The sequence below is a fragment of the Plasmodium brasilianum genome, chromosome 10, assembly GCF_023973825.1.
Source record: "Plasmodium brasilianum strain Bolivian I chromosome 10, whole genome shotgun sequence".
NCBI lineage: Eukaryota > Apicomplexa > Aconoidasida > Haemosporida > Plasmodiidae > Plasmodium > Plasmodium brasilianum.
The window spans coordinates 1,785,858-1,803,679 of NC_090123.1; the positions used below are offsets into that span (position 1 = coordinate 1,785,858).

General features: G+C 20.9%; 2 protein-coding genes across 2 annotated transcripts; both read left to right on the forward strand.

The window, feature by feature from the left end:
• Positions 1 to 3,322: 3,322 nt before the first annotated feature.
• MKS88_003440 (uncharacterized protein) lies at positions 3,323 to 5,701 on the forward strand (the record flags this gene model as incomplete). The annotated part of the gene is made up of 2 exons (XM_067216531.1): positions 3,323 to 3,520; positions 3,731 to 5,701. The coding sequence occupies 2 exons, from the start codon at positions 3,323 to 3,325 to the stop codon at positions 5,699 to 5,701; spliced, it is 2,169 nt and encodes a 722-aa protein (XP_067073169.1).
• Positions 5,702 to 14,754: 9,053 nt separating this feature from the next.
• MKS88_003441 (uncharacterized protein) lies at positions 14,755 to 17,138 on the forward strand (the record flags this gene model as incomplete). The annotated part of the gene is made up of 3 exons (XM_067216532.1): positions 14,755 to 14,952; positions 15,091 to 16,765; positions 17,002 to 17,138. 3 exons carry the CDS (start codon positions 14,755 to 14,757, stop codon positions 17,136 to 17,138), a joined length of 2,010 nt encoding a protein of 669 aa, XP_067073170.1.
• Positions 17,139 to 17,822: the final 684 nt, after the last annotated feature.

The following is a 17,822-nucleotide window of genomic DNA, read 5'->3' on the forward strand; positions in this document are numbered from 1 at the left end:
AGATATTCAAATATATATTAGAATATATTATATTATCGTTCTCTCATTGTTTTATTATATATTCGCATTAATGTCACTTTAAAAGTGAAAAAATTAAAAATTTTTTAAGAGTTTTATTTCCCGATGTCACATGGTACAGTGATAAGCGTAACAAAATTAATTTAATGAATCGGACAAATTTGCCTTTATTTTATTTTTTTGTAATATTCATTTATCTTTCCATATATCTAAGTATTTTATAATTTTTTTAATATTATCGTGGAAATATTTGGAAATAGTTATATAAAGTGTAAAATCTTTTTTAGAATTATTTAAGGAGGTAGGGAAATTTTTGTCATTTTCATTTTAATATGTTATTTATGTTAATTTTGTTTCTTTTTATTATTAGTTAAAATATACCTGTATGTTTTAATTTTCATTTGATAGTTTATTTATTTTAAAGTAAAATTTTGATTTTATTATATTTATATAACACTAATGTATATACATAATAATTTGATTCTTTATTTTTTATATTTAAGCGGAGAACAAAAATATGTTGAATATTTCATACTAATTTTTAAAACTCAAGAATATATAAAATTTTTTAAGGAGGCGTAACATGTTGAATTATATAGTAGTACTCATAAGTAAGAACTAGAGTACACAATGTTAACACATAATTATTTATATTTTGTAAAGGATATAATAAGTTCTATAAAAATTTTTTATATAGGCATACATATTTCTTCGTATATTACTTACAAGAAAATGCATAAAGCCTCTTTTTTATGTATCAACAGAAATATAAATTTTGTTAATACAAAGAATACATTTCTTACAAATGTGGATTTATTTTCATTGATCACTTTTCATAGTAATATAAATTATATCAAGCCTTAAAATACATGATCATACACACACATATATATATATATTAATTTATTTATATTATTTAATTGTTATCATATATTATTGAATGAAAAACAACCTAATGAATATTACACTTGTATATACACATTACTCGAATAAAATAAAGAACTAGATATTAATGAGAAATGTGCTAAATACATTTACTATATGTGCAAATATATGATATGGTGCCTAAGAAAAAAAGAAAAAAGAAAAAATAAGAAAGTAAAAAGCAAGTAAAGAAATATTAAGGGGTAAATATGTTTTGTGTCTTTTATGATGATAAAAATAAAATTTTATTCCATTAACGTGAAGAATAATACATATATTCTTAATTTAATTATTATTATTAATATATTTTTTTTTTTTATGAATTAATAGGGAAGGATTTTTCAATATTACGATCTACTAGTATTTTAATTATTAGCTTTGTTGTTTTAACGTAGGTAATGTAAATACAATAAATTTTCATTAAATGTATAACTTTGTTATTGAGTTTATAATGTCTATTACTGTACATTATGAAAAACATGAATAAATAATTCTCATATAATAAAGAATAATTTAAATTATGCGTTTTATATTAAAGAGAAGAAAAGTCAATCTAAAGGATTCATTGTTTATACAAATATACATTTTTCTGTAATCTAATTATATATGTTAATTTCATTAAGTATAAAATAACAATGGACAGTATGTTTTAGGAGATTTATTGTATACACTTCAGGGAAAATACAAGCTACAATATATTTTGTGGATTTCAGTAGTAAATAGATATAAATGTATCTTAGAGTAATAGAACTTCTGAAAGTTATCTAAATTTAAAGCATTACCCATAGAAATATATTTTAAAGTGTTTATAATTTGAATAGAAAAAAAAGAAAATATTGATATGGAAAAAAAGAAATAATGCTGATTATTATGGGTACCATTAATAAATTTATTGTTACAATAATCTTAAGATCAAAGGAAAAATGATTTAAATATTGAAATAGATATGATAAGATATTAAATGCATCTTTATATTTTATAATCTATTATTTAATTCTTCAAGAATATGAAATTAGAAATGTTGATCTCCTCCTAAAATACAAAAAGGATAGGAAAGTTGAAGAAAATTTTTAAATATATAAAAAAAATAATGAAGAAATAATGATAATGAAAAATATTCATTTGACAAGAAAAAAAGAAAAAACACACACACACATATATAAATATATATATATATGAGCAAAAACATACAAATTTTTTAATTTTTCTTTTTTGCACATATTTTTTGTTGGACATATTTTTCAATGTTTATTTTATTGAGTTATACATCCACGTTTATTATGTATTATTGGAAAATAACATCAAAAAAAAAAAAAAAAAAAGAATATATTAAAAATAAATATTATAAATAAATTGATTGCTCTGTTTTTTCGTGTAATTTTATCTTTCCTTTTGGTATTTTTTTAAGGAAATATATGGATATTTGAGTAATAATATTTGAAAAATATGAAACTTAATTTTTTCGCTATATAAGTACTGTATATTTCTCTTAATAAAAATCAAATTATTTATGACTTATTTATCTTTTGATGTATAACAATACAGTTTTTTCCTATGTATTTTTTTCTTAAAGTGAAATTAAAATCAGCATTATTGATTTATTTATTTGAAATAGTGGAACGCTGATCTTTTATTAGCAATATTTTTTGTACTTTCTTAAATTTTTTTTTTTTTTCTTAGTATAAGTGACCTATTTAAATTAAATGTAGATAATTTTTTTATTTTTAATGTATGCTCCTAAATGAAAGCTTAATTTAAATTTATTATAAAACAAAAAAACATCGATATTCTTAAACTTTAATATGCAAATATATATATATATAATGCTATTACCAGGACATTTACCATTTCATATAAGAATATAATTGTTATATATATATAATATCCCTGTACATTATTGTATTTTCCTTTAAAATGTGTAATTATGATATGAATTATTACCAAGTGGAATCTAACATAATTTTTATCTATAGTTAAATGACTAAAACTCTGTCAATATTTCGCATTACGATGGTAAATTAAATTTTCGTATTTCCTTTTATTTTATTTATTCTTTATTTAATTACTTGTTATTATTATTTTTTTTTAAATATACGAAAAATTATCCTCAAACGAATTTTTTTTTTTTTTTTTTTTTATAGGAATATCCATAAATTTTGATGAATTATTAATAAATAATTCATTTATATTTTAATAAATTCGTTGAATATAATATATTTTAACTACTTATGTGGAGAAAATACATTTACAATTTTTTATATTTTAATTCATTTATTGCTAAAAATATATATAGAGTTATTTTTATCCCTTAACACACTAACTATTATTATAGCTAAGGATACACACAATACAATTAATTTTACTTTTAGAAAAAGAGAAAATGATGAATAAGAAATACAATATCTTGAATATATCCATGATACATGAGGAAAATAAAAATATATCTAAAAGTTTTTTAAATGTGCATTTTGAAACATTAAAAAGGTGTCGGAGGAGAGACAAAATAAATGAACTTGTTTTGTTTCTTAAAACTTTTATTTTTACATTTTTATTATGGACGGATCTATGCTTTAATGATGTAAGATAATAATAGCACTTTTAATTGTGTACATTTTTTTAATTATTCAAATTTTTTCTTCGTATTTTTTCTATGTTGTAATTTTTAAAATTTGGTTAGCACGTAAATTAATGCATATATGTACACACAAATATATATATATATATATATATATATATATGTATATATTTTTTTTTTTTTTTGTACATTCAATGTTTTGTTAATTTTTAGCATACCTTCGGTAAATCATGGGATAATAATAATCATCTAGAGAATATATTTTATTATAAAAATATTCGAGCATTAACAGAAAATGAGTACGATGTGAAAACATATTATAAAGTACTAGTTGCGAATTTTAAAGATAAATTTCTTGAAAATGAAGGGAAAATAAATCCAAAAACAAACACATTAAAATTAAATAGTAAATTGAGAAACGAAGATGAGAATGTGAAACCTAAACGCAAATTATTAAAAGTAAAATTAAATGAAAAACTGAGCACTAAATATGAAAATGTGAAACCTGAATATAAATTATTAAAAGTTAAATTTAAGGATAATTTAAAAAGAAAAGGAGAGAGTAAGAAGTGTAAAAACAGAAAAGGTTATATAAATGTTTATGACATTGATGGAAATACTCATAGTAAGAATAGGAATGTTAATTATAATTTTAATTCATATGAGGAAAGAATGTTTCCTGCTTTTCAGAGACATATTGTGAACATAGTAAAAAATAATGGAGATTATAAAAATTCATATGAGAGTCGCATTATACGGGAATATTCAAACGAACATAAAAAGTTTGTGGGATATAGTAACTATGATCAAAACGGAAAAGAATATATACATAGAAATGAAAATGATAATGGCGATGGCGATGGTGATGGGGATGAAAATGGAAATGGAAGTGAATATGGGGAGGAAAGTGGAGATATAAATGAAGATAAGGAAAAAGATGGAAATGGAAACGAATGTAAGGAAGAAGATGCAAATGAAGATAGAAATGATAGTGTATATGGAAGTGGAGGTGGAAGTGGAGGTGGAAGTGGAGATGGAAGTGGAGATGGAAGTGGAGATGGAAATAGAAATGGAAATGGAAATGGAGATGGAAATAAAAACGATGGAAATGGAAATGAAGATAAAGATGGTGACGACAAGGAAAATAATGAATCGAATGATAAGAACGATGAAGAAAAAGATGAGAATGAAAATTCAGATGACACGGAAAATAAAGATAAAAATGACGATATTGCGGAAAATGAATATAACAAACCAAACGTGATAGAAGTTGAAGAGGTAAAAGAGGAAAAAATGTTAAGAGAACAAAATTCTTTAAATGAATCTGCAATAGTAAATGGAGAGGATATGTTATATGAAGAGAAAGGGGAAAATACAATTAATACAAAAAATGAGGATAGTGAAATTCAAAAGAAATTAGAAAAAGGAAAAGAAGATGTTATTGATGATACAATATTAGAAATGACTGAGCATAATGAAAAGGAAACATATAAAAATTTTGACGAAGATAGTGGAAAAAATATATCTGTAAATTTTTTTAGAGGTAAATCTGTGAAAAAAATGAAATTTTATAATATAATAGAAGGAAATATAAAAATTATAAAAGGGTATGTAGATAAAATGATAAATTGGTGTTTGACGGAATATGATATCTTAAAAAAAATAATAGAAAATTACTTAGGGGACAATATAAATAAAAATAAGCATGCAGATACAAATGTAAAAGAAACGGGAATTTTAAGAAAAAATATTATTGAATTTACATATATTACTGATGACAAAAAAGATAATGAAGATAGAAAAGCAGAAGAAAACAGAAGTGCAGGTGAAATAACATCTGAAAAAACTAAAAATGTACTACTAGCAAACATAGGTGAATCATTTATAATGAGTATATTAGAAAAAACAAGTGATATAGCTAAAAAAGGTGCATTATATATAGATGCTATGTTAGATAATATTTGTGCATTAGCTAAAAAGGGTGCATCATATATAAATAGTAAGTTATATAATATTGTTAATTTTGCTAAAAAATGTGCATTATATATAGAGGGTAGATTGAATAAAACATGTATGTTAGCTAAAAAACGTGCAGTCGATATAATGGGTATGTTAGAAGAAATTAGTGATATAGCTAGAATATATGCAATAAATATAATTGGTGCACTATATAAAATTGGCTAACTACTTAAAAGGGATGCATTAGCTAAAATGTGGTCCAAAGATAAAATAGGATTGGAAGATAGAATGGGATAAGCTGATATTTAAGCTGATATTTAGGGTTAGGAATTAAAGTGGGAGCAGAAGATAAAAAGATATTTGAAAATTAAAATGATATATGAAGATAAAAAGGGTGCATTATCTAAATATGGGTGCAGCATCTAAATATGGGTGCAGTAACTTAATATGGGTGCAGTAACTTAATATGGGTGCGGTAGCTAAAAATTCTATCAAATTTAAAAATAAATCGACTCTTAAAAAGCGTGTAAATAAATATTGAAGATATTTAAAAAATATAAGAGATAATTTAGATAACAGAATTTATGTAAAAAGTGATGAAATTGTTAACAAAGATGAAGAAGCTAATGAAAATATTAAATATCATAGAAGAGAAAATGGAAATTAAAAAAAAAAATAAATATAAATAGAAATAAGAACATTCGAAAATATTAAACGATATGTACACATGTTGCAAAAAATATAGAAGTAAATATAGGAATATAAAGAGATACGGAAAAAAGAAAATATGCATGATAGGTACAATTAAAAATTAAGTTAATGATAATCCATCATATTTAAAAATGTGATAAGCGCCTATTTTATATATATTATAACAATATTTATATTTTCGCTGAATGGAATTTATATGATTTTATATAATATCATCTTATGTAATTATTTTAATGGTAACACATTCTTTCTTAAAAATACATTATATATATAATTACATATTAAAAATATATTACATAAATGCTTATAATCACAACGTTTATTTTTTTATTTTTTTTATTTTTTGAAGTATTCAAAGAATATTTTGATGATAAATATTACTATAAATAGTATTATTCCTAAAAATATTTTTTTCGTAAAACAGTCAATTTAATATCTTATCTTGTTTATATATAATACTTTTCATAATGAAGAATCAAAATATGAACATTTGATCAATTTATGACTTTTTGAAAGTCATCATTCAATATTCTTTTTATTTTATTTTTTTTATTTTTACTTTAATTCATACATTTAATATATCATTATGGTTTCCTTTACATGATACTATCATTTTTTGTCCATTTAGTAATATTGATCCTACATAATTATATATACCATTTTTTTTAAGAGAGTTATTTTCACATTATATACATATTTGTATGTACAATTATTTATATGTAATGAATAAATAAATAAATATAAATATATATATATTTATGTATTTGTGTTCTAATTAATATCTCTCGTGTTTCTTATTCAGTTATACTTGATTAAAGGTAACATTTTACACTTAAAATTAAAAAAAAAATAATAAACAAATGCACTTACCTTTTCTTTTATGTTATGTTATTTTTCCGTTAAATTTTTATATCACACTTTAATTTAAATTCATGTTAGAAAATAGTATATAAATATTAATTATATATATCATTATAAAAACACATAAACATATTTTTTTCCATTTAACATGTTTTAACTTAAAAAGATGATTTAGAATAAAATTTGTGCGCTATATTAATATGATAGTGAAAAATATTTTGTGAAAAATATTAAGGTACCTTTACCGTTTTTGTATATTTTCAAAAGAAAGTTAAGAAGATTACATTAAAAAAAATTATTTTCTCAAATATTATTTATCCCACGAATAAATAATTTATTAGCGTATTAAAAATTGTATAATTATATATAACCTTTCATTTGAGAACTCGTTTAATGGTGCTGTTACTTACACTATATAAAATAGAGTTTTAACATAGCTTAAGCATTACACATATCAGTATAATGTAATGTTTTTCAATATTCTATTTTAATATGCATATCTTCATAACGGCATATTAATTCATTACAATATTTAGTAAAAAATAGAACTTTAATAAATTTTATGTAGAAATGCTCCCTTATTTTTCGTCATGAAGAACAATTTCCTAATGTAGAAACAAACATAATAGTTCTATGAGAATATTAATCTAATATATATTCATTTCATGAAGAATCAGCGCTTTTTATTATAAAATGAAAAGTGAACTCTTGTTTTTATTAATAAATTTGATGAATGTGCATATCTTAATACGTAAATAAAAGAAAGGTATTTGAGATGATTACACTTTCTTTTTGTTTTTCTTCTAATCGTGTATTACATTATGTTGATATATAATATATAATGAATTAAAGAACAGGAATACAGTGTTTATATTAAAGCAGATTCATTTATCTAGCTACCTACTTATTTATTTATTTTCTAATATATATTATACGTAAACCTTTTAAGCTGTTATAAAGTTGTATATTATAAATTATAGAATAAGCATACATGACGAATATTTTAGTTTAATGTGTACACTGAATAAGAATTTCGAGGAAGTGCAATTTATTAAAAGTACCTGACTATATATCATCTCTTACATATATTTGTTCACTACATTTAAAATTGGTAATCAAAAAATAACTCATGACATAAGAAAAGAAATCATAATGAATACTATATGAATTAGAGAAGATGATTTGTCTAGAGAAATTTTATAATTTTTAAATAAAAAGAGATAAAATTTAATAACCAAGGTTATGATAATTGATGGTTATCTAATATGTGAGGTTTGTTAGTTAAATGCATACTTCTAATAGCTTACAGCTTTTGAAACAATTAAAAATAAAAAAAGAAAATATACACAATATTAAAATTTGAAATATATATATGATAATAATGAAATTATTGTTATAAATTTTTTAAGATTAAAGCATCCATGGTATATAATATAGTGGTGAGTTAATAACAAAAAAAAAAAAAAAAAATTATATATTTTCGAGATTATTACATTTTATACATTATTTATACAAAAATATAGTTATAAGGAGATTAATTAAATTTAAAAGGACAAATAAAACAAAAGAAAAGCACTATCTTTTAAGTTGGTAATAAAAAACAACCAAAAGTTGTATATCTGGATATTTACTTTTACACAAATATTTTCTGTAAAAGGTAAACGAAGATTATATATATTTTGTTTAAGTAGTCACCTTTCGTATGTACTTTTATTATACAATTTATTTATTTTATAATTTCTTGCACATAATTTTTATTTGGTATCGGCAGAAAAGTATTTCGCGAAATTATCTGTCTATATCTATATATAAATATAAAACTATCTTATAACAGACGTACCACCAAAATCATTTGTTGTATACATACCAATATTATATACGATAAAAAGACAGAAATAAGGTAATTATATAAATACGTTTTTATAATGTATTTATTTGTTGTTTACTCTTCTTATATTTTAAGTTAATGCTATTATGAAGTAAAATAGGTACTTGCTGGATTATTCACATGTTTATATATAACTTATAATATAATGTACAAATCATTCTTCATTATGCATTCAGTATGAACGAATTTAATCTAATAATATACAGACTTAAAATTTTTACGTTTTACTTATATTGTCCTTTCCTATCTTACTGTAGATTTATTCATATGTTTTGTTTGTAAAAATATAATTTTCTTATTGCTCACACAAGAAATTATGCATAAAATAGCTATATTCTTATTTCATTATTTTTCCCTTAACATTTCCAGCTTTTCTTTTTAGTGGAGAGGGGGCTAAATATTTTCTTTTTCACTTTTATATGTTGCATTATTCAATTTACATAATTGTATTATTAATTAATTTAATTTATTTTCGTAAAAAATAAAAATTATTTCTATGAAAAAATTAAATTTTAAATTTTTATTTTCATTATTATTTACAACATTATTTTTTTTATTATTATTTTATTTTTTATTTTTTTTTTTTATTTTTTATTTTTTTTCATTTTCATTTGCTTCAATTTTCAGCAAAATTTGAAATTATGTATTTTGTTTACACTTTTCAATAAAAAACAAAATTGTAAGAATAACAATTCGCATTAGTTTTTAATTCTATAGTATAATGTTAAAGTAAAATAGTAATAAATTATTTATTCTTATAATTTATAATATCATGTAATATATGTTCATATTATTTGTATGTATAATTATAATAACATTATCATACATTTTTACTGTTTATCATTAAATTTAATGAAAAAAAATTTTGAATTTTTTTTTCTTTTTTTGGATGTACAACTAACATTTTAAAATAATAATTATATATATTTAAGAATATCAAGTAATATTTAAAAAATTGGTATTTTCAACAGAAAAATTAAACTAATTTTTTTAATTATTAACCGGGTGCCATATAATAAATAATTTTTTTCTTGTTTTTTTTAAAAGTACAAAAATAGAAATAAAAATGTATAAAAGGAATAAAAATGAATGGATTAACGGGTTTCTACTTTAAATTTATGCACACACTTTTAAGTATAGAAACAATTTTTTTTTAAAATTGAATTAACTCAAAGCATGAAAAATTGAAATTAATCAATACAATTAATATATATTATTCTTACATGTGTTAAAGAAGTATACTTAAGAATAAATTTTTTATTATTTTAGTTAAATATAAAAGATATATTTAGTAATGCAGAATACCTAGAGGTACCTTTTCTTGTTTTTATCATTAATGTTTATTTTATTTAATAATAGTTTTTAAAAAAAGAGTTATTTAATTTTAATTTTTTTTATATATTTTATTAGGTAAAAATAATGAATGATAAAGATAAGTAATTATAAGCGCAACCACTACATATATCAGTAATCATCGTCTCGTAAATGAAAGGATTTTGGATACACAGGATATTTTGGGCACTTTAAAGAAGTGTTATAAGAGAGAAAAGGTGTATAACATATCCCTATGTTTATTTAAAATTCTTGCTTTAAAACGTTTAAATTGGGTGTGTAAATATTCTACTAATGTAAGACATCAATTATATGCGTAATAACTGTTTTTATACTTTTTGTTTATATTATAATTTACTAGCTCCAAAAAGGAAATTTTATTAATATGGAAATAAATATATATTTTTTTAAATAACTAATGGATATATTAATTTAAATAGTATACTGCGCTTCGTAATTAGAAGAACAACAAAAACAATCTATATAATGAATTATTTTTGATATGTAACAGATCACATAGCTGAGTACATACATGAAGTATGTTTTATAAACTTTTAGAAAAAGATGTACTAACGGAATATGTAGAAGATAGGGTGAATGTGTAAGATGAAGAATGTGACAACTAATTTGTAAAAATGATTGAAAGTTTAATGACAAACTATGGTATAATGGGCTTGCATACTTAACATTTTATGAACATTTTAAGCTGATAAGCAAATTATAAGAACTGAATGTTAAAAAATATTTAGAAGTAAAATATGATAGATCAATACTAGAACATTAAACAAATATAAAATCTTATTATGAAGTATTTATAAAATATATGTCCCATTACATAAAATTTAAAAAGAAAAACGATAAATGCATTTAATTTGAATTATATCGTGCATTGAAGCATGGAAACGTAAGTACGCATTTTACGCACAAAAAAATATATATAGAAAATCAAAAAGGTGTCTATATGGAAACGGATACATTTCTCCTACGTTGTTATGCGACATTATGTTAGTAGTATTTTCAATACTGAATTTTCTGGGGAGGTTGTTTATTTTTTGGAATAATATCTTATCCGATGATATTTTATATTACACTGAAACATATAAAAATATATATATTCCGCAGATCTTATGGAAAATTTAAGTAATTATAAATTTTTTTGGGATTAGTAATATTATATTACCCAAATAACAATTATTGTTACATATTTTTTAAGTTGAGTATCAGCATAATTAAGTATTTTGAGTATTCGAGAGAAAAAACATATGTTTATTCCTAGTATGTAGACAATTTGTACATATATAATATATATGGTATTTAAAGTAATAATTAAGTTTAGATATTAATTTATTACAATTTTGTGTGATCTTCTTACCTTTTATAGATATTATTTTTATATTATTTTTTTAGGTTACATTTGCTACTTCTTATTAAAAATGTTTGCATATATATATATATATATATGTATACTTATGTGAAAGTAATATGTAATAGTAGTTAATTTATGTACCTCTGTACACACTGATTTATAGACATAATAAACTACATTGTATTATAAAATGTCTATGAAGTGAAATTTAAAATTTTAACTATATATTTTTTATATTACTCATCTGCTTAATTTTAGTGTACAATATGGTAATATTTCTATAAGAAAAATTCTAAATTTTTTCATTTTTTAGATTTTTTAAAAACTTGCTCAAAGATGGGAAAAAAAGTGGACTTTATATGACAGAAAGGAGTAAAAATATCCAATGATAAATAATGTTTTATTTTTACGCTCTTACATCTATCTTAGTAAATGCAAGTAATTTCAAAATATGGAAATCCAGTTATGTTAAACCTACTATTCACTCGAATAGTTCATATTATATTTGTGTAATTTTTTTAAAAAAAGATAAGCTTTACATAACTTAAAATTTTATATAAAGTTTGTCAAAATATGGATTATTAAAAAATTTATTAGTTCTGTATGTTAATTACATAATGTAAAATAATGTAATCATTACCAAAAAATAAAATTTATGAGATTAATTCTGCATATGTATGTGTCATAATTACCCTTATAAAAGAAGGAAATTTAATTTTTATTTGTAGAAAGTGCCATATTTTATTTTACTTTTTTTTTGGAGTTATTTAAAATGTATGCTTTTAAAATATTACATTGTTTATCAATTTTATTGTAAATATAATATTTTAGCAAATCTTTTCCATTCAGCAAATGAAGAATAGAAAAATAACTTCATTAACAAATGGATATATTAATAAAAAAAAAATGTACAAAGAAAAATGAAATTTAAAAATAAAATTTCGTTCAAAATCGCAAATTTTTTATTATAATTTAAAAAATGAATTTTTTGTTATATAAACTAAATGTTATATTTTAACTTTTAATACTTGTTATAAATTTACAACTGGTGTGATGTTCAGCTTCTTCATTTGGAGATTTTTTGAAAAAGAAATTTCGCAGGAAAAATTTTAAATTATGAACGTTATATTTTTATCTATTTCTAAATAAGGTTTGTCATTAAAATGAAGTACTTAAAGGATAAATATTAAAAAGTAATAGAAAATACACTACAATATATAATGCCCAAACTTGGTACGCCTTATATGGTTAAAAATTAGGAGTGCACGATAGGGTTAGGAGGTAGACGTAATATAAGGTTTCTATATTTTTGAAGACAAATTTTTAAAATCAAATATTCTACCATCAATTTTATTTCTAAAAATAATAAAAAAAAAAAAAAATCGTATACTGTGTATCTTATACTTTTGATATATGAAAATGCAAAAAAATTAATAAAATACATCTTATTAAATAAAAGCAACTTTTAAGCTTCCAGCACTATACTTTTTTATAAAAATTGTGACGTTCCGATGTTTTGAGGTAGTTTTAAAAAGAACAGTGAAAAAAGGATAAAAAATATATTTATAAAAAATAAATTAGTTTTCCTTTCATGCAAAATATCTTTTTAGAGAATATTGCATCAACACACAATTATATATTAGGCTTAAAAAAAAATTCATTTTAATTTTGTATTTAACCATAAACAAGAGAATTAAAATATATATATTTTTTAATTATATATATTTTTTAAAAGAAAAACGATAAAAATATTTTCGTATCTTGGTTTATGAAAAAATTAGAAAAATTCTTATTCGTACAAATTTTTTATGTGTGAAAATAACTTTTCCAATTAAAAATGTACGTTTTCTAATAAAACAAATTATTATAAAAACCCCATAAATATGTGGGAAGAAAATTAAAATTTTTTTATAATTTAGTAGCGATTTCTTATAATTATATAATAAATTTAAATTCAATGTGCTAATAATAATAATTATATGTCACATACACGACATTTTTAACGGAACAAAAATGTAAAAAAAACTTTAAAATGTGAATTTATTTTGAATAATTTTATAGAAAATTTAAAATTAAAAAAAAAAATTTTTTGTTCTATTATCTTATATTTAAAAATATTTTTTCTATTATATTTTATTTTCTATTCATTTTATTATAAAATTTTTAGAATTTAAATTAATCCTAAAAATAAAATGAAAATGGGTACATTAAGAATTATTACGTATTTTTTTTTATGATATCGTAGTTTTATTATGATGCTTAACCCCACTTTTTTATTTTTTTATGCATATATTAATGAAACATAGATTTCTTATTTTTACAGTAGAATTTGCCCATATATGAGATTTAATATTTTGTCTTTATTCAAAATGGTATTTTTTATATTGAAGAAATTAAAGAGCATAATTTAAATCCTTGAATTATGTAATAACATATAAAATCATAATTTTTTTTTGTTCTACCAAAAAAAAAAAAAACAAATATTAATGCGTTAATAGTAATATTATATATGCCTATTTTTAAATGTTAAATTCTTTATTTCTTTACATTTTATTTTAAAAATACATATTTTGATTATATATTGTTATTATTTCGTAATAGTACTAATTTATTATTGATATAATTGTAATTAAATAAATAAATGATTGCATATTTTATTGAATTTATAGTAAATATATTATAAATGAGTATATGAAAATGAACTTCATAACATATTATAAGATGATAAAACCCATAAAATTTAAAAGAAAAAAAATTTTTATTTTTTGTTAAAGATTAAATTATTTTGTTTTTAATTTTTATAATGAAGGATAATACTATGAAACAATTTCTACATTTTTTTTTATTTTTAAATTCAAATTTGTTTAGTAATTGCATTATAGAAATTTTTTCTTTTTTGTTTGGTAGAGAATTATTAGTAGTACTGATGAATTAAAATTAATAAGAATATGTTTTACATTTTTAATAATTATTGTTTTAGTAATATAATTATGTAACTTAAATAGGAAAAAATTTTTAATTAAATGCAATTTTTTCCTTTTTACGTGAATATTTATATAATAATTATATTTGTACGAGGGATCTAAAATGTCTTAAATTTTAAAATAATAGAAAAAAAAAATGACCAAAAAAAAATATAACTCAACAATCATTGAGAGTTATCAAAGGAGCTACCAAATAGATAGAAACTCTATTATTAAAAAGGATTCAGAAGATTTAAAGAAGTATCATATGGAAGATAAAACGAACAAAATATTCTTTATTTTTATTAAAGTTATTACTGTTGTTTTAATTTGTTCATCTAATTATGATGATGAAGTAATATGATAATTTTAGTAACACATAAAAATTTTTACGTAATTTCTTAAATGTATATTTTCCTTTTAAAACAAATATTATATTAATATAAAAATAAATGTTTTTGTTTGACATAATTGTTCATTATAATTTGTATAGGCTACGAACGATGGTAAATCATGGTTTAAGAAAACAAATTTAAATAATGAATTAAATGTAAGATGTAACAGAAAGTTAACTGAAGGAATCTCAGATATTGAAAAAAGATATGAATATATAAACGAACAACTAGAAAGGTTGTTGAAATATGATGATAATTCCCTTTTAAAAAACTTAAAAAGATTAAAAAATAATTCCACTTTTAAAAATGAATCATGCGAATCATTAGAAAATGATCATTTTAAGGATAGTTATAATAATAAATCTATGAATAAGGATAATTTGGAAAACAGACATATTCTTGATAATAATAATAAAAAATCATCTAAAACATCTAAATATTATGGAAAATATGATGATATATCTTCTGAATTTTTAAAGTATAAAAAGATTTCTGATGATGAATTTAATAAATCAAAATCTGGTGATCAATTTAAGGAAGGAATAAGTGTAATGGGAAAAAACAATATAAAATTGGTTAATCAAGATAATGCGTTAAGGTACTATAAGGAATTTAAAAATCAAAAAGGTAAATCAAAAATGGACAATGATTTTGAAAATAAATTTAAAAGAACAAAACACAATGAAGATGATGACACAGAAGATTATGAATTTAGACATAATGACAATTCTGTTTGGGAGGTTGAACCATTAAAGCATTACGATGAATTTAAAAGTCAGGTTGATGAATCAAAATTTGATGAAGATTTTAAAAATCAATTTGGTGAAAAAAAACATAAAGAAAATGTAAAGAATCTATCATATAATTTTGAAAATAATGATGAATTTGGCAGTGAATTTGATACTTTAAATGATAATGAAAATTCGAAGAAGCAATTTGATGAATTTAAATATAGCCTTGATGACATTAGAAATCATAATGAGTTAATAGAGAACGGGAGCTCACCTAAAACATTGGATGAATCACAATGCGATATTGACTTTAGTGCTGAATATAAAACGATAATGAAACATGCTAATGATGATGACAAACGACATGATGCAGTAAATTATTATAAAGAGTTTAAAAAAGAAGTTGATAACTCAATACTTGAAGAGGGCTTTAAGAACAACGTCGGTAGAATAAGACCAGATAATAAGGATAACATACAACTTAATAAACATAAATCTAATGATAATGATAAGAATCAACCAAATAAATCAAAAACTTATGATAATGAAGAGAACGGTAGTAATAATTCGCAATTTAATGATAATGATAGGAATAAATATAATAAACCCCAAACTGATAATACTATTAATAGGCAATGTGATAGGTTAAGAGATGATATAAATTATGAAGATGGAATTGATGCATCAGAAGCTGATTCTGAGAAGCCATCAACTGAATTAAAAAAGGATGATGTTTCTGAGAAACGTTATGAGGCATTAGAATGTACTGAAACTGATTTTAACGATCTGTATGATTCATTAAAATATGAGGATGGTGAACTTGAAAATTTACAATCCACGTTAAAAAATTATAATAATTCGGACAAACAACCGGATCATTTAATGAAATCTGCCAAATTAAAGAATGAAGGTAAAACAGTGAAAACATCAGATCATTTAAATAGTCCTAAGCGTAGTGGAAATTCATATAATATAATAATAAGAGGGGATACTAAAAGGGGAAAACGAATAAAAGAACCAATGTATGAAGAGGATAAAAATTGTAAGTTTAAAAAAAAAAAAAAATTCTTGTTTTAAGAGCTTACGATTTTATAAAAAAATTAGATTCAAATTTTGAATTACAATTTATATATTTATTGAAACGTCATAAACCAAGTGATTTGTTTTTGGTTAAGGGTGAAACAGGAATTACAAAAATATTATATTATTTGAGCAAATATAAAATAATTATCCCAATTTTTGTATTACCTTTCGTTGCTGGTGCGCCTTTGGTGACAGGTAATAAAGAACTAGCGTTCGGTTTAATATGTGTACTTATTGTAATATTAATTTATTATAATATTAAATCACTGAAGTGCCATAGAATAAAAAGGATTTTAAAAAAATTTAGTAAAAGTAATAATTTTAAAATATAGTATCTTCGTAAAAGAATTGTATTTTTAATTTTATAAAATTAATATAATTTTTTGAGTGCCCTTCGAATTATATTTATTCGAGAATAAAAAATAAATAAAACCTATGATTTAATAATAAATTTTGGATTATTTATAAACATATATATATATATATATATATATGTATATATATTTCTTTAAAACAGTTTAACATTTTTGCTAATTTAAGTAGCTTATTTATTGCGCATTCATTTATAACAAAATATACTCTCAAAAATATTCTAGTTTTTCTTTTTTCGTAAAATTTATGTGTACAATTTATATGAAAACTACTGATAAAGTATCATATATATGTATATCTTTGTAAATATATGAATTTACTTTTATAATTGAAGTATTAATGCTTTTTATCTTTTAAAAATATACATGACTGCTTTTGTTTTCAATTTTTAAGATCTTATTTTAACCAATAATTAATGTATTCTTTAGAAAAATACATGATTGTTTTTGTTTTTAATTATTAAAATCTTATTTAAACTAATAAATAATCTTATTAACATTTTTATTAAATGAAGTGTAATTTGTATTCTGTAGTAAATTTATTAAAAGAAAAAAAGTTTATATTTTTTATTGTGTATTCGTATTTTATAGCCACTATAAGTAGGTGATAGTTCTTTAAAGTGATTCAACTCATAGGATATTTCA